Genomic DNA, 22,437 nt, shown 5'->3' on the forward strand with positions numbered 1-22,437 from the left:
TTAACAGGGGTAAAGTGTGCTTCGTTTTTAAAACACAGGGGTAAATTCACAAAGTTAAAAAAATAGGAGCAAAACTACAATTTTCATATAAAACAGGGGTAAGAATATAAGAGCCCATAAAGATTTGTCTCGTGATTTCTAACCAAACTGTGTAATTACTTTGTTTTTTATCTACATTTAGTACGTCCAAATATTCTGTGATAACTAAAAACTTTTTTGGGTGGGGAACTAAACAAGGCCTAGTAGTCAAGATTTTGTTAGGTCACTCGTGTATAAGTCATGTTTAGATCCCTTCAAAATTTCAAAAGTTACAAGATTTCCTGTCACATCAAATCTTGCGACATATGCTTAAAGTATTTAATATAAATAAAAAATAACTAATTGTACAATTTGTTTTTAAATCATGAGATGAATTTTTAAGTCTAGTTAGTCAATTATTGGACATTGTTTTATAAATACAAACAAAAGTGCTACTGTGTCAAAATTCCAAAAGTTTTTGCAGCTGACCTAAATCGGTTCCACCTTCTGAATTGCGAGCTCTGTTGAAATGTTAACCTGTCAAGTGTTAAAAATGCTAACTAAAAAGTCAAACTCTCCGGCCTGAGATGGGTCGTCTCGCCCCTCGCGAGAGCGCCCCCGCTGGCGACCCGCCGCGCCCCGCCGCCCGCCGTGCCGCCCCCGCAACGCAAGTCGGAATCGGCTTAGATCGCGCCAACTCGGAGTCGGAGGCCGCGGAGGCCGCCATCCCAACTGAGGTCTCAGGGTGTCCGGCAGGGTGCATAAAACGCAGCACGCAAGGCCAGGATGCAAAAATAGGTTAACACAAGAAGTACTAACAGCAGTTGAAGGAGTAGAGACCACAAGCACAACTTCACATGCCCAAACGATCGGCCACCGGCATAACGCAAGCTCATCGATCCATGGCCGCCCGCGGTTCGTTTGTGCTGGACATGGTCCGGCCGCTGGCTGCGCTGATGCCGGCGGTGCGGCCCGCGGACAGGGCGGTGCCGTTCCACCGGCGCATGCTCTACACGGGGCTGTCCGTGTCCGTCTTCATGGTGTGCAGTCACCTGCCGCTCTACGGCGTCCGCTACGCGGCCTCCGGCGCCGACCCACTGTACTGGGTGCGCTCCATTCTCGCCTCCAACCGCGGCACGCTCATGGAGTTCGGCGTCGGGCCCGTCGTCACGGCCGGAACGGTGATGCAGCTCCTCACCGCCTCCAAGCTGATCCGCGTCGACAAGAGCGTCCGCCGGGACCGCGACCTCGTGGACGGCGCGCGGAAGGTGAGGATTCTATACCATTGCTAGATGCACGTTGTTCCAAGTCAAGCGTGAGTTACCCGCAGAATGAACACAAAGTTGCAACAAAACTTTAAGAAGTAACAACACCCATACCCGACTAAATTAGTTTCCATCTTGTATCTAGTTATTATATAACATTATTATCTCTTATAATACGGATCCGGACGAAAAGGAAGAAACTCTTCGTGATTTAACGTTATGGATAGGTGAGAGATGAGCGCTCAGTAGCAGTTCACATAGTGATAAGGCACAGGGAGAGGTGTGTGAGGGCTAACCATGGGCGTTCGGGTAACCCGTAAAGTTCGGGTCGGGTAATTCGGGTTTTCAAAAGTTCAGGTAATGAGAATTGTTACCCGAAAATAGCCCTAAAAAACCACTACCCGCAGGTTCGGGTACCCGCAAATTCGGATTCGGGTATACCCGATATACCCAAAATATATAAAATCATAGCAAAAGTGATAACATCATAGAATTTTGCATAGAATAGATGATAACTCATTCATGTAACAGATAAAGGAACAAGTTCAAACCATGACGCAATCAAGTTTTTAACCGAGGTGCAAACCACGACAAGTACTGAGATACTGACTACTTAATTACTACTGACAAGATACAAGAGCAAATATCAAGTTTGCTGCTTGCCATCACAACAGTGCTTGCTTCACACGAGAACAAAATAATCCAGGCCTCCCGGTACTTCGGGTATTTCGGGTACCAGGGTATGTTACCCGATTTACCCGAAATAAATTCGGGTTTTAACATTCACTATCCGAACTAGAATTCGGGTACTGTGGGTTCGGGTTTTTGAGATCCGGATTCGGGTATTTCGGGTTCGGGGTTTGGGTATCGGGTTTTGTGCCCAGGGCTAGTGAGGGCACTTCGTGAAGTAAAAAGAAAGGTTGAAGAATCCCACTTTATTATTATTATAGCTAATATGGAGAAAAAAACTATCAAATGTTTATACTTCACCCATTATTGAATGCTATAAAAAATAACGAATCGTTCCAAAAGAAATTCTAATACTCTTTGGCAACAACATGCATGTATGCCATACATGTTAAGGGAACATAAAATATACGATAACAAAGACACTAAAAGAAAACCATATATATAATAACGAACTATTTTTTGAGGAAAGAGGTACAACCTTTGTGAAAGTAGTACACACTTTTTCAGAAAAAATATAAATATAACACGATGACAATCAAGGAACAAATTTAACACTCCACCTTATATATATGGTCCATGAATTAGCTATTAAGGACCTTATTTTAGCTACTAGGGCAACCTCTATTAGACCTGGTTTTATATACCATGTTTTATACTCTGTATAAAAAGTTATAGTATTTTTGGTTGATGTTTAAATTGTTGTTAATTTCCCTTCAGGTCAAGGTTGCTAGGGGCGTGGAGCACCATGGTCTCAATTGTGATTCCTGGTCCAAAAGCCATCATCACTCCCCACTCCGGCGCTTCCCCTCCCTGCTTGGCCATCGCTGCCCGACGGCGGCGCAACTCATCGAGCACGAAGATCACCGTGGTGCCGCTCATGTTGCCAAACTCACTGAGCACATGGCGACTCGCCGCCAGTTTGGTGTCGTCCAGGCCGAGCACTCCCTCGATGTGGTCCAGAATGGCACGGCCGCCAGGGTGAATCGCCCAGAAAAGGTCGTTCCACGCAGCGCTAACACCGAGCGCGCGAAAGGCGTCGACAAGGCAACGTTCCACGTTGCACCCCAGCAGACGGGGCACCTGGTTGGAGATGTGGTACTCCATGCCACCTTTGTTGATCTGCATGGAGATGGCGTCCTCCGTCTCCGGTATCGTGGTCTGTGAGGCGAAGGCCATCTCGTACAGCGGGCGCTCGACGGGGGCGACGGGGTCGGCGCCGACGATGACGGCGCCAGCGCCGTCGCCGAACAGAGCCTGGCCGAGGATGTTGTCGGCGCAGCCTCCTTCGGGGCCGTAGAAGGCGATGAGCGTGATCTCAGAGCAGGCGACGAGGACGCGCGCGCCGCGGTTGTTCTCGGCGAGCTCCTTGGCGAGCTGGAGCGACCGGCCGCCGCCGTAGCAGCCGTGGAGGTTGAGGATGGTGCGCGACACCGTGGGGCGGAGGCCCAGCAGGGACGCGAGGCGGCGGTCGGCGCTCGGGGCGCGCGCGCCGGAGTAGGTGCTGAAGACGAGGTGGGTGATGTCGGTGGCCGGGCGGCCCCACTCGGCGATGGCCTTGGCCGCGGCGGCCGCGGCCAGCTCCGGGACGGCGGCGGAGGCGATGTCCACGCGCGCGTCCAGGGACGGGCGCGTGCGGTCGGTGAAGTCCGGGTTGGCGGCGAGCAGGTCCTCGTTGAGGTGGATGTAGCGCTGCTTGATGCCTGACTTGTTGCAGATCCTGGTGAGCTTGCCCTTGAGGTCGGTCAGGTGCTCGCTGTTGGTGACGCGGAAGTAGTAGTCGGGGTAGTCGTCCTGCGCTAAGCACGTCGGCGGGTTCGCCGTGCCGATGCCGAGCACGGCGGCCGGCCCATCCGCGCGCTGCGCACGCCTCATCTCTTGGACGGTGGCCGGTGCGCTCCCCATGGACGGCGACACACAGATCAGCTTTCAGCTCAGCTAGCTCTCCCGCTCGCTCCTGGGCGCTGGGCTCTAGCTAGGTTGCTTAGCTAGCTGAGAGCAGCAAGTGTGAGATGGACTAGCTAGCTTGAGAGGGATCGATGGTTTGCGTGGTTTGGAGAAGGAGGTGCGTTGTATTTATAGCAGCAGTATACCAGTGTACGACGTGCGTGGTGATCGACCTCGTTCAGTTCGCAGCGTTCCGGCCGCAGACAAGGATACGCGTGCATCCGATAGGCTATACCGGTGGACAGTGGTATGTAACTGGCTGCCGCCGATGCCGTTGGGGACTGACTTGAACCGGTCAAGGCCATGCATATGTATGTCAAGGAGTCAACAACCATGCATATGCATGGGAAGGAGTTAAGTTGTGTTTGAAACTGTTACACCAACTCTGCTATGTAAACTCTACGGTAAAGCAAGCTGCTCTCTCAACTCTATTTTTTTTTCTAGAATATAGTTTGTGGAGTTGCATTTGTTTAGCTGAAAAAACAAAATAGTCTCTAATAAGCTCTTGTTTAAAGTTGATCAATCATAAACATGATCTTGAGCTTATCTGCCGAATCCATCAACCATTTAGCAGTATTTTTCTCTCACAACATAAATGAACGAATAATATTTTTAGTCGTAGCTTATCAGCGAAGCAAACAGACTCGATATATATAAGTTGTACAATATAGAGTACTATGTCGTGAAAAGTATTTTCATAGTGCTTATAATTTTACAAATTGTGAACCTATTATCATGTTCATAAGTAAATAATCTAAAAAAGGTATGGTCAAATGTATATACATATTGGGGTTCATGCATGCATATAAATGTCCAAAACTTCGTATATTATTTACAAATGGAAGAAGTAGAGCGCTAAGAGCAAGTATTATAACAGGCTGTAAGCTAGCTAAATGCTGAGGTGGAGGAGAGAGAATAGAAGAGAGTAAAAGCAGGCTGTAAGCTTACAGCCGGCTCAGACACAAAAATCAAAAAAATCTGTGAGACAGATAAGTGGACCATGTATAATAGTGATGAGCTAACCATTGTATAACTGGGCTGCAAAAAGGCTGTAAAGAAATCTTACAGCCAGCAGCTGGCTCTATTATAATATTTGCTCTAACACCACCATCAGATACGAGTATATTTAGCTACCGTAATAAATCAAATTATTAAGAGCGGGACTGCGAACTTTTTCAACATACTGTAAGAAATTTAAATGGCTGCTGAGACCTTGTTCACGCTAGTTCCCTGTGTTTGAAACAATGAGATTTTCTAGTGTCTACAGGGTGGGGGTCACGGACAAGGACGTATCCCACCCAACTTTTATATGTGAGATTATTGGTCCAATTCTGCCGCAGCTAACAAACATGCAGCCGGCTTCAGGTTTTGATTGGGGTGTTGGTGGAGTAGCCACGATGGCTAGAGGCGGAGCCACCCATCGATTTTGATTAAGGAATACCGAATAAATGTAATCGTATTTTTAATGTGATAGAATATACATAATTATATATTTTAATATTTTTTAAAAAAATTACACTATTTATAACTAAAATCATAATATTTTAATAAACAATATGTGAAATTGATATTTTTTCCTATAAATTCATATAGGTATTAAATAAATCTATTGTGCTGGGGGGGCACCGCCAGTGAATGAAGTAATTGGTCCATAGGCGGTGTTCACATAAGTTAGATGTACTCCCTCTGTCTCAAAAAGAGTATCGTTTTATGTTTTCGTGCCACAAGTTTGATTCGATTTGTAGAAAATACATACAATATTTATATCTCTAAATAAATTTGTTAAAAAACTAGACTTAAAAATCTTCTCAATGATATTAATTATGTATTATAAATATTAAAATTTTTTACTATATATTTAGTTAAAGTTATTTCTCGAGAAACGAAAACAACACTTATTTTGGGACGGGGGAGTACATCACATATCTGGTAAAGCATTCACAAGTGATGTGCCCCATCAAGATATATATACGTGGTTTAGGACAATAAGGTTGTTGACTACTCTCTCAATTCTAAATTATAAGAGGGTGTTTGGTTTGGTTGGTAAAGTTTAACAGGTACTGTAGCAATTTCGTCTTATTTGACAATTAGTATCTAATCATGGACTAATTAGGCTTAAAAGATTCGTTACTCTCCAGCTATGTTTTTAGTTTCGTAAATAGTCTATATATTTAATTAGTACTCCATGCATGTGTCCAAACATTCGATGTGACGGGGGGTAAAGTTTCACGGGCAAACCAAACACCCCCTAAGTTGTTTTGGCTTTTTTTCTAGAAAAGACATTATCTATATCTAGATTAATAGTTTTTAAATTTTATAGAAGGATAAACACTACAAGAATTCTAGGCTTCTATGACAATTAGATCCTAACGATGATAGTCTGTTTCTTATCATTGCCTGACCACCAGATGACATTGTCGTTGATACAATGACTATAGTTCTTTTGTTATTGATGCAATGATAGGACTAAACTCGTCATAATATATTGAATAGAATAGTGTCACATGATAATGACATGGCACATATGACATGACGAGTGACGTGACAAAATTCACATTCAACCTATATAGCATGAATTTTATTAATTTTTTATTTACAATCAGCCAAATTGGTCTAAATTATTTTAGCCTAGGGCTCAATAATTGTTCAGTCCAAGCTCATTGTGGGCTGGCCCATTTATAAAATCATCAAAAATTATAAACTACAAACCAATTACGTAATAATGTGACCGTATATAATTCTCATGCATACATAGTATTCCAACCATGTTTCCATACAAAAGCACATGTTCTAATCATACATACAACAGAATACATGTTCCAGCCATGTCTCCACACACACACACACAAAAAGAACACGAATACAAAATGATTTTAATTAAGTTCCAGCCACCAAAACACAAGTTCCAGCCAACGGCAAAGTACCAACAACCAAGTTCCAGCCAACTGCAAAGTACGCACTAGCTTATTCCTTCTAGTTCTACAATGAAAAGAAGTTTTTAGTACTAACCTGCAACCACATAGCATGTAAGGATATTGCAGATTAACTACTAATCAATATCTGCATGAGCACATCGGATGCAGGGGAATTCCACTCACTAGATTAGGATATATGCCATGGGAACAACTGACCCATGAACGACTATATATTCAAGTATCAAAGCCCGACCAAGCAACCATGCAACTCTGCATAATGAAGCAAAGCAATGTGAGAACATAAACCCAACAAGACAGGAATATAGTTAGGCAAAAAAAAAACAGAGTCGTTGGCCCCATACTATGTAGACCTGTGAACAAATCATTTGCATATAACTCTAAGAATCTATGGAAAATACTTTCAAGAACATCAGAAGCATGTAAACATTAGTCAGTAAACTCTCAAAATCTAACATGGCATTATTTTGAGTCCATAAATTTGACCATAAAAGTTCTTCGTATCAATCATCACATGCATGTGGACCTTATTTTTTACAAATCAATATATTTGTTTGATAAAAAATCACTTTCTTTTATTCAGGAACTCATCCACAACCAGCCGCCAAAAGAAGTATAACTAAAACCTCCAACCACGTAGCAAGTATAACTGAAACCACTGGACAAACTAATCAACCAAATTTAATACCTCCAAAAGCTAAATATGAGCATGCAACTCCAACTTACATATTAAGACTCTTGACAGATTATTAGGCAAAAAATATGCCATATTTTGAACCTTAGCATGGAGATCCATGCTATCAAATTTCAAAAGATTCTGCATTATAAATATGTGAATAGACGTCTAGCAAATATTATATATAAAAAACAATATACTGACCCCAACCGTACTGCAGTCGTTCTTCAAAATCGCAAGAGTAAGCAAATTTTAGGCCCTCTTTAGCTTGCCACCCAAAAAATTTTCATCCATCCCATCGAATCTTTGGACATATGCATGGAATATTAAATATACATAAAAAAAATAAAGTAATTACACAGTTTGGTTGAAAATCGCGAGACGAATCTTTTAAGCCTAGTTACTTCATGATTAGCCTTAAGTGCTACAGTAACCCACATGTGCTAATGATAGATTAATTATGCTTAATAGATTTGTCTTGCAGTTTCCTGACAAGCTATGTAATTTATTTTTTATTAGTTTCTAAAAATCCATTCCGATATCCTTCCGACATATCCGATGTGACACCCAAAAAATTTTCATCTACTCACAGACAGGACCGATAGACCAAAAAGTACACACAGGCAACATTTTGGTTGAAATTTAACTAGTCCATCGCGTCAATACCATCATCCAGTAGAGGCAGTGACTTCTTATTTACTAAGTTCAACTTGGGTCCTACACTAAACATAGATAGTTCGGCCGCCGAGTTGGCGTAATACCTACGTCCTGCGTCTGGTTGTATTGATTTGTGTTGAGAGAATATGATGTCCTAGGGGGATCCCTTGCCTCTCCTTATATAGTCCGGAGGGCATGGTTACAGATCTGGAAACTAATCATAGTCGGTTACAATTGCCATAGATAGTTCGATATCAATTCCTATTCTAACCGACTAGAATCCTGTTTGATCTCCACGTCTTGTTTCCTTGCGCGAAACTCCGAGCTGTCGGATCAAACCTTGAGCTTGTCTCGTAATGGGCCAAGCCTCCTGGCCCAAGTCTAGCCGTAAGGGTATAGGGTTTTATACCCCCACAGCTAGTCCCCGAGCACCATGTATTGTGAAGTAACACGCCGTCTTGAGCTTCTTTGACCAATGAAACTTAATATCTTCAATCATTATGAAAATTGCCCAAATAGTTGCGACAACAGTTTGAACAAATCTAAAGGCGTCAGATTAACTTCATCATCAAAGAAACCAACTGTTCGAAGAATGCATGGTGCTCTCGAGAAAAAATATTCCTTTTTTGGTGAAGTGTGCCCACTTTACTTTTTTTTTGAAAAGTACAGTCCATGAACAAGACAAGCAAATTCACCGCAAGGTGAAGTGTGCCCACTTAGTCCCCAAGCCTGGTAGCAGGTGAAGTAGTCACGTGGTGCCAGGGTCCAAAGAAGAATATCCAAAGCCGCTTTGTATGTGGGATGCATCGCTAGATGCATCGTACCGATGTAGTCCCCGAGCTTGCTGGAAGGCGAAGTATGAGCCTTGTAGCAAGGTCTAAAAAATTGAATTTACCAGTCCCCGAGCATATCATGCTCGTCTGCAATTGAATAGACTAATCGACCAGTCCCCGAGCATATAACGCTCGGTGGTCGGTACAGTCCCTGAATTCTCAAATTGGTGGGCTGGTCGACCAGTCCCCGAGCGTATAGTGCTCGGTGGTCGGTGCAATCCCCAAACTCTCAAATTGGTGGGCTGGTCGACCAGTCCCCGAGCGTATAGTGCTCGTCTGCAATTGAATAGACTAATCGACCAGTCCCCGAGCATATAACGCTCGGTGGTCGGAGCAGTCTCAACAAATCTGACGACCAGTCCCCGAGCATCGAGTGCTCGGTGGTCGGTGCGGTTTTTGAAGTTTTGAGTTAATAGACTGGTCAACCAGTCCCCGAGCATCAAGCGCTCGGTGGTCGGTGCAGTCGTTGAAGTTCCGAGTTAATAGACTGGTCGACCAGTCCCCGAGCATCAAGTGCTCGGTGGTCGGTGCAGTCCCCGGATTGTTGACTCTCTGCCATATTTGTCTGCTTGTTTTGAAAAAAAAAATTTCCAGAAAAAGTTGACGTGACGAGACCTCCTGACGGGATGTCAGATCGATGCTTGAAAAGTTGCGCCTGGCAACTGTGTAGCCGCCCTTTGCGCGGTTTGAGAAAAGGAAACCATCAATTTGTACGAAAACTCCGCCGCATTAATTGTCGATAATCATTGAAAACCGAAACGCCGCATCCGCCGTATGGCCCGCCCACTTCCCGAGGATACGGGAAGTGGGAGGGGTGAAGTTGTGGGTTATAAGAGCTCGACAGGTCCCCCTGTACTGCTTACCCTGCCACTGCCTTCAAGCCTTCCACTCTTGTCTCCTTCAATCATCTACACCTTCCAAACTCGAATCCACCTCCACGCTTTCAATGGCGAAGAGCGATTCAAAGAAGAGGGCCGAGCTGATGGCCAAAGAATGGAAGAAATCCCGCAGCACCGCCAAGTCCCTCGGTGACCTCGTCGATATGGGGCTACTGCACAGCCCGGAGCTCGGCGGCTGGAGGGCACCGGAGGGGGAGAGCTACCCCGACCCCCGCGCCGGTGAGATCGTCGTGTTTGAGGATTTCGTTAAGAGGGGTTTTGGGGTGCCTGTTCACCCTTTTCTTCAGGGTCTTCTTTTGTATTATGAGATCGGGATTTGCAATCTGCACCCGAACTCAATCCTTCTTATTTCAACTTTTATCCATTTGTGCGAGGCCTATGTAGGCATAGAACCGCACTTCGATCTCTTTCGCTATCTTTTTTGATTGAGAAAGAAGGGGACAGTTGGAGGCTCTAAGGTTGCAGGTGGAGTATACCTCAACCTTCGCGACGGGATGAAGAACCGCTATCTGCACTGCCCCTGGAACACTTCCCTGACTGAATGGTACAAGAAATGGTTCTACATCAGGGAGGAACCAGGCAGCTCCACATTCTGCGACGTGGGATACATCCCCGAGAAGAGGGTGAGCTGGACCGATCGCCCAGAGTACGACGGTCAAGTGGCAGACCTGATGCAGCTGATCGACTGGTCGCGTCGGGACGGGCTAGGCGTGGTCGGCAACTTCGTGTGCTGTCGGGTGATGCCCTGCCAGAAGAGGGTGCACTCGGTGTACGAGTATGCCGGAAGCGTGGACCCGACCAGGATGCGACCTGAGATCTTGGAAAAGGCGGAGGTACAGCAGCTGTTGAACGAGCTGTTCAACTTCGCGGACAGAGGCTTCATCCGTGGCAGTGATCGGGTGCAAGCCTTCAAGTTGGGGCGACCAGCGCCTAAGGTATGTTATTGATTACTTCGCTTTAGCATCCGTATGTTGTCTGCAGCTGACTTATCTTTGTTACTTTTGTAGATCGGAGATGTCGACCGGTGCACAGTGTATGTATCACTGACACCTGGAATGGAGAATCCTGCGGGAGAAGATCCGCCGGAGGAAGACGCTGCTCGGTGTACTCGTTACACCAGCAGTGAGGAAGACCAGGCCCGCCCCGTCCCAACCACCGAGGATAGAGTGGCGGGGAAAAGGCCAATGGCGGCATATCCGTCGCCGGCGCCGACGCTGCCAGCAGAGAGCAGCCGAGCGCCAAAGCGTCGTCGGTTCGTTCGGATTACCGACGACGACGACGACGAGGAGGAGGCCGCACCATCGTTGGTCCGGAGGCCTCACAACCGTCCGGACAGCGTGCCGACCACTGCTGATTGGGTGGCCGACGACCCTCCTGCGCCTCGCGTTGCGGAGACGGGGACACAGGTGCCTACCGGCCGGGCAAGGAGAAGGTTCACCGCGACCCACCGTCGCTCGGACCTGTAAGTGTTCGACTTACGTATTTTGGCGATTTTTTTTAACTGTTGTTGAAAATATTCCTCTGTTATGTAGCGCGGCGTCGGACGTCAACCCCGACCAGACCGCGGAGCAGGGGACGGCCGCTCCTGTTGCCGCTGAAGACGCCGCGCCACAGGGTCACAGAGCAACCTGCAGCGGCGGCGGGCGCCGAGGACCAATCTGCCCCGGCGAGTGCTGCGACGAGCACTCAGCCGAGGGGTGAGGAGGCAGCAAGGGTCCCTCCCCCAAGTACTGTTGTAGAGGAGGAGAGCAAGGTCCCAACTCCTCCAGCTGAAGAAGGGAGGGTGCTGACGCCGCCCCGAGCAGGGGCTTCTTCGCCCGTGGGCTCCTCTGGCCTAGGCCAGGGACCAGTGATGCCCTCAACCGCAGCTGGAGGTAGTGCGGCAAACGAGGAGCCCTAGGAGGCCTCTGACGACGACGTGGAGGAGGTCCAGGGTCGTCCCCGTGATGGCCGCCAGCACGTCTACGTGTGGCGCCAACGCGGGGACCACTTTATTGGCCACGAGGAGCTCGCGGAGACGGAGGAGGCCGCGAGGGTGGAGCGCGCGACTAAGCGCCTCGTGGAGGAGGTTAAGGTAGGTGGTCCTGTGTTCTGCTGGGATAACTTTTGTGCAGTGTTCCTGTGTTCGACATGTGTTCTTTCTTGCAGGGCGCGATGAAAACGGCAAAGTACCGAAAACGGTGCTTCGACCAGATTGAGGGAATTGTGGCCGAGAATAAGGCCTTGTCCACGGAGGTAGACCGGCTGCGGTCGGAGGTTGGGGAGAAGGTGGCCGAGGTGAACGCCCAGGAGGAGCGTCGTCTCGAGCTCACTCGTCGCTTGGCCGACCAGTACCGGCAGCGAACAGGTCAGTAACGTGCTCCGAGCAGCTTTGTGTAGCTGCGTAGTTTACTTTACTGACCGGGTTGTGATTCACGTAGACTTGGAGGAGGAGGTGGCGCACCTCCGACAGGAAAAGGAGCAGCTCGGTCAAGAGCTAGCCGGGGCGCTGGAGGCCGGTTGCCGAGCAGCGGAGGAGCTAAGCCAGAGGGACCGGGAGTTGTCTGGTATCACGCACCGCTCGCGTTGTTTGCCTCTTATCGCTCTGTTTGAAACGCCGAGACTAACATCTTCCTTGATTTGCAGTGCTCAAGGTAAACACCAAGAAGCACCTGGAGGATCTGGTCAAGGATCGGGACTCCTGGAAGGTCAACTGCTGCAGGATTTGGAGAGGAGTGGCCCCGGTTCTTGATTTGATCAGTCCCGAGCTCCCGGAGAGCCAGCCCCGCGCGCCAAGATTGACTCCAGTGGAAAAGGCGCAACGGGCGTGGGACTGGCTCCAACAATTCGTGAAGGACGCCGGGGAGTTTGCTGGCGCGCATGTCCTTAGCATGGTGCGCGCCCACTACCCCCTGGTCGACTTGACCAGGCTGGAGAAGGGGTATCCCAAGGAGGTCGGCCCGCAGGAGGCGGACGAACTTCGGGGTGGTCTGCTGGACTTGTCGTCGACGGTGATCGGCGACATCAATCTATGCGGAACGGCCACTCCCCCCGACCAGCCGGGTTCAGACAGGGAGCTGTCGGGCGCGTCTATTGCGGGAGATGGGCGGTCAACGCCTGCGGTCTCGACCAGCCAGGCGCCGGTGGCCCCGACCCCTTCGTCCGGGCAGCAGGGCCAGGCGGGTGATCAGCCCGAGCAGTAGGCCAATAGGGTAGTCTGTAGGAATAGACTAGCGTCTGCCCGTCAGGGTATTTATTGTAAACTTTGTATGTAAAGTTTGTAATAAAGCTTGCTTTTGTCATGACTGTTATTTTGAGCGCTGTACAATTATCTGAGTGACGTGCCACTGTATTTGACTTTGTAGTCGCTAAGAGCTTCCGTTGCAGAAGGCTTTCCGAGTTCTGCGTGTAACAAAGTATAGGCAAAAAAGAGAAACTTTTATTATTGACAGCTATAAGATATTTACAAGCAAAAGTTATTAGAACTTATGGATAAAATCGGCGCAATTTGTCTATGTGCCAAGAGTTAGGCACACGTGTTCCGTCTGGGTATGCCAATCTGTAGGACGTGGGTCGTGTGACTTCGGCGACCACGAAGGGTCCTTCCCAGGGAGTGGATAACTTGTGCATTCCCTCTTGGCTTATTTTCCACCTAAGTACCAGATCACCGACTACGAAGGAACGGTCCTTGACGTTCCTGTTGTGGTATCGCCTGAGTGCCGCGAGATACTTTGCTGTTCGGAGACAAGAATTCAAACGCTTTTCCTCCATGCAGTTGATTTCGAGCTCTCTGGTGTTGTCGGCTGTTAACTGGTCGAAATTTTCAATTCTAGGAGAACCGAAGGTTATGTCCGACGGCAGGACTGCCTCGGTGCCATAAACCATGAAGTAGGGTGACACTCCTGTGTTCCGACTGGTCTGAGTTCGGAGGCCCCAGACCACGGCCGGTAACTCTTTCATCCATCGACCGGGAGCTCTGTCGTTCTCGGTGTACAGCCTTTTCTTTAGGGCGTTGATGATCATTCCGTTTGCGTGCTCAACTTGACCATTGGCCCGTGGGTGAGCTACTGACACATATATTATGACTATGCCCCTGTCATCGCAGAAGTCCCAAAATGTGGTGCCAGTAAACTGAGTACCCAGGTCGGTGATTATACTGTTTGGGATCCCGAACCTGTGTATGATTTGATTAAGGAACTCCACAGCCTTCTCGGAGGTTGCTTTGACCAGTGGCATGTATTCAATCCACTTGGAGAACTTGTCGATTAACACGAAAACGAACTTGAAGTTGCCGGGAGCTGGCTTAAATGGCCCGATCATGTCGAGCCCCCAGCAGGCGAAGGGCCAGGATGACGGGATGGTTTGAATCTCATGAGCAGGTACGTGGGTCCTTTTAGCGAAGAACTGACATCCCTCGCAGTGTCGGACCAGTTTTTCTGCGTCGTTGACCGCAGTTGGCCAATAAAAACCTGCTCGGAAGGCTTTCCCGACCAGCGTTCTGGATGCAGCGTGATTGCCGCAGGATCCGGCGTGTATGTCCTCTAGGAGCTTGATGCCATCATCTTGGGATATGCATTTGAGCAGTACTTCGGAACTTGCATTTTTTCGCATAAGTTTGCCGTCCACCAGTATGTAGTTCTTTGATCGTCGAATGAGGCGTTCATTCTCTGTTTTGTCCTGAAAGCCTGACCCGTCCGATATATATCTTATGAACGGGGTGCGCCAATCGCGGCCACTGGTTGTCGGAGTGGCATCGTCTATGAGCAGTGCCTCAGTGAGTTGCTTTTCGACCAGGCCTGTGCCCACACTTGGCTCATGGATGTCCTGGACGAAAATACCCCGCGGGATTTGGGCCCGAGATGACCCTAACTTCGACAACGCGTCTGCTGCCTGGTTCTTATCCCGGACCACGTGGATGTACTCTATGCCGTAGAAGTTGGTTTCCCATTTGCGAATTTCTTTGCAGTAGAGATCCATCTTCTCGTGGGTTGCGTCCCACTCCTTGTTGAGCTGGTTGATAACTAAAGCAGAGTCGCCATAGACGTAGAGGCGTTTGACTCCCAGCTCAACGGCTAGCCTTATGCCGTGCAGGCATGCTTCGTATTCGGCGACATTGTTTGATGCCGGAAAGAGGATCCTAAGGACGTAACGCAATTTGTCCTTGTTAGGCGACACGAATAGTATCCCAGCGCCGGCGCCGTTGATGTTCAAGGATCCGTCAAAGAACATTGACCAGTGGTCGGAGACATCGGGAACGGGAGGCTCGTTGAGATCCGTCCATTCAGCAATGAAATCGACCAGGGCCTGAGATTTGACTGTGGTGCGGCTCTGGAACTCCAGGGAAAATGGGCATAATTCCATCGCCCATTTTACGATTCTGTCATTGGCGTCTTTATTGCGCAGAATGTCCCCGAGAGGGAAACTGGTGGTTACCAAGACTCGATGGCCGTCGAAGTAGTGCTTCAGCTTTCTTGACGTTATTAGAATGGCGTATATGAGCTTCTGTATTTGTGGGTACCTGGCCTTGGACTCGTTTAAGACTTCGCTTATGAAGTAAACGGGTCTCTGGACCTTGTAGACATGACCTGGCTCATCTCGTTTGACCACTATTGCCGTGGAAACAACCCTGTCGGTTGCAGCAATGTAAAGGAGTAGATCTTCATTGGGCTGAGGCGCTGTAAGAACAGGTGGTGAAGTGAGGAAAGTCTTAAGCTGAGTGAACGCGGCGTCGGCTTCCTCTGTCCAAGAAAATTTTTCCGACGCTTTCAAGAGTTTGAAGAAAGGGAGGCCTTTTTCTCCTAGTCTTGAGATGAAGCGACTGAGGGCGGCCATACATCCGGTGAGCTTCTGAATATCCTTGACGTTTTTAGATGGTCGCATGTCGAGTACTGCTTTTACTTTTGAAGGATTTGGCCGTATGCCATCACGACTGACAACGTTGCCGAGCAGTAGACCAGAAGGGACACCGAAGATGCACTTTTTGGGGTTAAGCTTCCACTTGTACCTATTAAGCGCCTTAAAAGTTCGGTCTAAGTTGTCGATTAGGGTGCTTGCATCCCTCGTTTTGACGACGACGTCATCTACATAGGCCTCGACGAGGTCATCACGAATCTCGTCGTGGAGGCATTGTTGTATGGCCCGTTGATAAGTGGCTCCGGCATTTTTGAGTCCGAATGACATAGTCATGTAGCAATATGCGCCGAAAGGAGTAATGAAAGATGTTTTGATCTGATCGTCTTTCTTTAGCGAAATCTGGTGATAACCAGAGTAGCAGTCCAAGAAAGAGAGGAGTTCGCATCCGGCCGTTGAGTCGACCACCTCGTCGATGCGAGGGAGACCAAAAGGATCTTTAGGACAGTGTTTATTGAGATCAGTGTAATCAACGCACATTCTCCATTCATTATTCTTTTTGCGTACAAGAACCGGATTGGCGAGCCAATCGGGATGATACACTTCTTTTATGAATCCGGCTGCTAGAAGCCGTGTTATTTCTGTCCTAATAGCCTCCTTTTTGTCACGAGCGAACCGTCGCAGCTTTTGCTTGATGGGTCTTGCGGTCTTCGAGACATTTAAGGAGTGCTCGAACAGGTTTCGTGGGACGCCGGGCATATCTGCGGGTTTCCATGCGAAAACGCTTACGTTGTCCCTTAGAAACCTGACGAGCGCGTCTTTCTATTTGGGGTCCATATTGGCCCCGATGAGGGCCGTCTTCTCGGGGCTGCCGTCGACCAGTTGTACTTCCTTATACTCCTTGGATTTTGAATTCTTCCTGGCAGTCTCCTGCTCGGGTAATCGGAGCTGGTCGGGAGGCAGCTGCGCGGCTTGGGTTGCTGTTTCTGCCATGCGAATTGAGAGGTCGATTGCCTCAGTGATCTTGAAGCTTTCCTCTTCGCAGGTATATGCGGTGTAGACATTGCCTCTGACGGTTAGGACACCCTTCTCCGTAGGCATCTTAAGGAACAGGTATGAGTAGTGCGGGACTGCCATGAACTTTGTCAGCGATGGTCGGCCCAGTATAGCGTGGTAGGTCCTGTCGAAGTCCGTGACCACAAAGTTGACGAACTCTGTCCGAAAGTGGTCGGGTGTGCCGAATTGGACAGGCAATGTTATCTGTCCGAGGGGCACTGAACTCTGACCTGGCAAAACTCCCCAGAATTGAGCATCGTAGGGTTTTAGTTGTGCAGGAGATATCTTGAGAGCGGGCAGGCTGTTGCGGAAGAGGATGTCAATGGAGCTTCCTCCGTCCACGAGCACGCGCTCGAATCTGATGCTGTTGATGCAAGGGTCCAGGATTAGAGGGAAACGTCCTGGCTCTGGGATAGCGGCCCACTGATCCTTCCTGCTGAAGGAGATCTCCCTGTGCGACCACGGGGGAAATTTCGGGTCTGCGATCAGTCCGTCCGTGCTGTCTATGTTGAGGCAGGCTCTTTTTAATAGCTTTCTTTCTCGCTTAGATTCGATGGAGACCTTGCCCCCGAAGATGGAGTGGACCACGTCGGTGGGGCTAACGTATTGGTGTCGAGGGTCCCTATCTTGGTCCTCGTCCTCGTCTTCGTGGTCGTGCCCGTCTCGCTTGCCGTTTTTCTTGGCGGAGTCGTCTTGGGCGGCCCGCCGTGTATAAATGTTTTTGAGGACGCGGCACTCTTCCATGGTATGATTAGATTTTGGATGTAGTTGGCACAGTCCCTTCAACGTTTTGTTGTAGTCTTCTTGGTAGTCTCGCCGCCCGTTGGGACGCTTGACCGTATTCACTTCGTGGTCGTGATCGCGGGGGCGCTTTCCTCTGAAGTCGTCGCGATTATCGCGCCGCCGATCCCAGCCTTCTCTATGATCGCGGTTGTCGGAGCGGCGGTGGTTCCTGTTGTCGAAACGACCGCGACCGTCATCTCGCCGGGGAGGCTGGTCGGGACCTCTCGCGTCGTCCCGGATTAGTTTCTCTGCATCGTCGGCATCGGCGTAATTTTTAGCCGTGGCGAGGAGCTCCGCCATCGTTGTTGGCCTTTTGCGCAACAGTTTGTTCCTCAGTGCTTCATGGAAACGTAGGCCCTTGATGAAGGCAGAGATGGCCTCGTCGTGGGAAATCTTCGGGATCTTAAGGCGCATATCCGAGAATCGTCGGATGTAATCGCGTAAAGGTTCGTTTTTCCTGTCCCTTATCCTTTCGAGGTCATACTTGTTTCCAGGCTGCTCGCATGTGGCGATGAAGTTGTCGATAAAAGCCTGGCGTAGCTCTTCCCAAGAGTCGAAGGAGTCCTCGGGCAAGCCAAGAAGCCACTGATGACCAGCCTGGTCGAGGACTACTAGGAAGTAGTTGGCCATGACGTGCTCATCCCTCGCTGCTGATCGGACGGCGATTTCATAGAGAGTGATCCAGTTCTCTAGATTTTCCTTGCCGTCGTATTTTTTGAGTTTCTCGAGCTTGAAATTGCGGGGCCACACGACCTGGCGGAGGTGTGAGGAGAACTGTCTTAGGCCCGGGGGGCCGTGCGTTGCATCGTACTCGATACAGCGCAGGTTTTCGTGGACTGCTCTCTCCGTGGCGCGTCTGTTGATGCGGTCCCGGGCATCTTTGGGAGGGATGTTATATCGAAGATCCCTGTGCTGGTTTACTTCTTGACCGCGCCTGCGGTTCTGCTCGCGGTGACCGTCAGCATCCCGACCACCATCGTCACGCCGTGAATCCTTTCGATGGTTGTCGGGGGAACGGCTACGGTGATGCCTGCTGGGAGGCGGTGAGGTCCGGCTACGATTAGTCTGGTCGGAGGTGGCTTCCGTATAACAGACGGCCTGGACTCTTTTGAGCAGAGTGGCTGTCTGTCCCATTGCGGCGATCAGGTGCGCTCGGACGCTGGTTCGGACTCCCTGGCACTCAGGAGTATCGGGGAGCCGATCTAGGTTAGCCATGGCGACAGCCACGTTGGCGCTTGGCGTTTTGTAGACTAGCTGGTCCCCGACCATATCAAAGGCGTCGCTGAGATTATGTGGTGGAATTTGTCGTTCCTCATCCGCGCGTCGTCGGGCGCGATCGGCGTTACGCTGCTCGCGGAGCTGCCTTTGCTCGTCTGTTTCTCCATCAACGACCGGCTCGTTGGCGCTGAAGTTAAAAACAATGTCTCCTCACCGGGGAGGGAATACCGGGAAACGAGAGAAACCCGGAGGATGTGAAAGCAAATCCATGTCATAGTCCTCATCTTTGGAGTTTATAACTTCGGTAGGGACGGAACCGGTGCTCGAATTGGTGCTGGAAGCCTGGCCATCCCGTAGTTCGTGGATCGTCACCATGTTGACGTAGTGACGAGTAGATTGACCGTTCCTTTTTGGCGGCCAACCCGCCTTGGTGAAAACGGATTAGATGTGCCGTGAGTAGAGAGAGGCCGAGTTGTTCAGGCCGCAAAGATAATCTTCCTCCGGGTTAGCCTTGAGCTTGACGGATCGTCCTGAGGGAGTTGAGGTTATCGTCAGAGACGTTCCTAGCCGTTCGTGTGTAACGACACGAGTTGGCCAGCGGGATTTGAAAAAATCCGTTGGGGCGGCTTGATCAGGATGGCGCAGGATTCCATCTACTAGTTGGGAGGCTTTGAGTAGCTTGGAATCGGCGCGATCAAGCGCTTGGAGAAGGTCCGAGCAGTCGATCTTCTTTCCCTTGTAGAGCGGGAACGGTGGTCGGGCGCTCGGTGCCGTCACCCGAGTGGTCGGAGACGACGTGATCTCAGATTGGATCTGAGTTTCTTCCGAAACCGTGCTTGTGAGGCCACCGCTGCGCGTAGTCCATGTGATCTGGCCGACGGTGAGCGTGAGGCCTTCGGGCACGGTCGCCGAAGCTGGGATTGTGACCATCTCGTTCGCCGGAGAAGTTGCACGCACACCCCCTACCTGGCGCGCCACTGTCGACGAAAGCTGGTCGGCAGTCTACCTTGGGGTATACCCACGGTAGTAGTTTATCGGTAGACGGTGCGCAAACTACGAACTCGATGGTGACGCAAGACACGGACAAGCTTTTTATCCAGGTTCGGCCGCCGAGTTGGCGTAATACCTACGTCCTGCGTCTGGTTGTATTGGATTGTGTTGAGAGATAATCTGTCCTAGGGGGGTCCCTTGCCCCTCCTTATATAGTCCGGAGGGCAGGGTTACAGATCTGGAAACTAATCCAAGTCGGTTACAATTGCCATAGATAGTTCGATATCAATTCCTATTCTAACCGACTAGAATCCTGTTTGATCTCCACGTCTTGTTTCCTTGCGCGAAACTCCGAGCTGTCGGATCAAACCTTGAGCTTGTCTCGTAATGGGCCAAGCCTCCTGGCCCAAGTCTAGCCGTAAGGGTATAGGGGTTTATACCCCCACAACATATCAGTAGTACATAGAATTCAAACAGAATTTAGAATACTAAATGAATTCAAATGAAAAAGTTGACAACAACAAATTTGTAGAAATTATTGAGATCTACAACTTATGTTTTGGTCTTTTCTCCATCTGACTTTGTTTAAACAATTCAAATTTTAAATTTTAAAATATGAAAACTTCAAACAAATTTTAGAATATTAAATGATTTTAAATGAAAAAAGTCATCAATAGCAAAGTTGTAGAACTCATCGACATATACAACTTTTATTTGGGTCATTTCTCTAGCTGACTTTTTTGGACAATTTAAATTTTAAATTTCAAAATATAAGAACTTCAAACAGAACTTTGGGATATTAAATGATTTCAAATAAAAAAGTAGTCAACAACAAAGTTGTAGAACTCATCAAGATCTATAACTTTTGCTTTAGTCATTTACCCATCCGACTTTGGTTGAATAATTCATAATTTGAGTTTTAAAATATGAGAACTTCAAATAAAATTTTGAGATAAACAATAATTTAAAATGAAAAGTCATCAATAATAAAGTTGTAGAACTAATTGAGATGTAGAACTTTTGTTTTGGTCATTTCTTGTTCTAACTTTATTTAGATAATTCAAAATTTGAATTTCAAAATATAAGAACTTCGAACAGAACAAATAATTTCAAATGAAAAGATAAAAAACAAAATTGTAGAACTTATCGATAACTATATCTTTCACTTTGATCCTTTATCTAATTTTATTTAAGTAAAAAATCATAATTGTTTTATATTTTATAATGATCATCTATTGCATCGATCTATTGTCACAAAGCTCATGCAGAATATAGTATGACAATGTTTATAACAGAGACATAACTTAGTCATAAATATTTGTCAAATAGTCATCATATATAGTCCTTGTAGGTGCTCTATCATCTGGCACTCATCATAGAAGCCTAGATTTTTTTATAGTGAAAATATGAATAGATATGTAGCATTCTTGTTTTTGTTTGCTATATGAATATCGGATAGCTTACTTTCTTTCTTTGCAATGTTGTGTATATTTGCTGGTTAATACTCATAGACCGTGGTACCTCAGTTTTCAAGTTCGCGTCACTAGCGGTAGAGTTTGCTTACCGCGCGTGGTAGTGGTTCCACGCTAGTTGTATTTTGTCTCTCTTGCTCTAGCATCCAGAAAATAAACGGTCTTCTTTTATAGTATATTTTATAAATCCTTTTAGGTACTGTCTCTATCCTAAACTCATTTCTACTTTCTTAGAGGGTCGTAGTATCTTAAATTTGATCAAATTTATATAATAGAATAATAATATTTATGATACCACGACCACGCCCATCTTCCCGATCAAGCTTCTCTACACCTCGACCACGCCCATCTTCCTGTACTCCGCCATGGTAGTATCGGTCCTCTACATGGTGTCGCAGCTGCTCCACTACAGCCGCTTCGGCGGTGGCGTGCTCGGTCGTCTGCTCGGGGTCTGGAAGGAAGCCAGCTACGCCGCCGTCCCGGTCGGCGGCCTCGCCTATTACGTCACGCCGCCGTCCAGTGTGGTCGCCGACCCGCTCCACGCGCTCATCTACACCGTGCTGCTGCTCGCATCGTGCGCGCTGCTGTCTCAGTTTTGGGTGATCACTTCGGGGTCGTCGGCGAGGGACGTCGCGAGGCAGCTCGCGGACCAGCGCCTGGCCATGCCTGGAAGGCGTGATGGTGCTACCTACGAGCACCTCAAACGTCACATCCCCACGGCGGCCGCTGTCGGAGGCCTCTGCGTCGGAGCGCTCTCCATCTTCGCCGACATGACCGGAGCCATTGGCAGTGGCACTGGAATTATGCTCGCCGCCACTGTCGTCTATAACCTCGTCAACTCCATTCAGAAGGAGGATTAAGCATCGTGCTACACAAGATAGGAATTAGGAAGGATACTGAAATAATCATTGTAATGCAATTTGGCAATTGGTTCTTTCTATTTTCTTTGTAGTTTGTAGTTGTTGCCAAGTGTTTTTTTTTTTGAGCTACAAGGCTACTAAATGGAATTCAACTCTCTTTGTAATTGCAATAAAAAGTGGTTGTTTTCACTATTTATTTATGTCTACTTATATAAAAAAAGACAAAAGATTCTTATCTACCTATGGCTCTATTTGGATCCACATGGTTAAACTTTAGTTGGCTAAATTTAGTGGTGGTGGACCCAACAAGCCCA

At 48.2% G+C, this 22,437-nt stretch overlaps 2 protein-coding genes across 2 annotated transcripts; one reads left to right on the forward strand and one right to left on the reverse strand.

Annotated features, from left to right (window-relative positions):
* LOC8068891 (bisdemethoxycurcumin synthase) lies at positions 2,676-4,482 on the reverse strand. Its single transcript, XM_002453955.2, has one exon. The coding sequence runs from the start codon at positions 3,873-3,875 to the stop codon at positions 2,676-2,678; it is 1,200 nt and encodes a 399-aa protein (XP_002454000.1). The 5' UTR covers positions 3,876-4,482.
* LOC8064286 (protein transport protein Sec61 subunit alpha) lies at positions 10,719-22,236 on the forward strand. Its single transcript, XM_002452233.2, has 5 exons — positions 10,719-10,748; positions 10,923-10,948; positions 11,448-11,612; positions 12,030-12,078; positions 21,539-22,236. Exons 1-5 carry the CDS (start codon positions 10,719-10,721, stop codon positions 22,121-22,123), a joined length of 855 nt encoding a protein of 284 aa, XP_002452278.2. The 3' UTR covers positions 22,124-22,236.

Source organism: Sorghum bicolor, chromosome 4 (assembly GCF_000003195.3).
Source record: "Sorghum bicolor cultivar BTx623 chromosome 4, Sorghum_bicolor_NCBIv3, whole genome shotgun sequence".
NCBI lineage: Eukaryota > Viridiplantae > Streptophyta > Magnoliopsida > Poales > Poaceae > Sorghum > Sorghum bicolor.

What these genes read in the sequence shown, in the direction of transcription:
- LOC8068891 (XM_002453955.2), bottom strand. Translation starts at nt 3,875, where the DNA reads ATGGGGAGCGCACCGGCCACCGTCCAAGAGATGAGGCGTGCGCAGCGC.
- LOC8064286 (XM_002452233.2), top strand. Translation starts at nt 10,719, where the DNA reads ATGCGACCTGAGATCTTGGAAAAGGCGGAG. An exon ending in GATGTCGACCGGTGCACAGT is followed by an intron (nt 10,949 to 11,447) that starts GTATGTATCACT and finishes TCTGTTATGTAG; the next exon opens with CGCGGCGTCGGACGTCAACC. An exon ending in TGCAGGGCGCGATGAAAACG is followed by an intron (nt 12,079 to 21,538) that starts GCAAAGTACCGA and finishes TTTATATAATAG; the next exon opens with AATAATAATATTTATGATAC.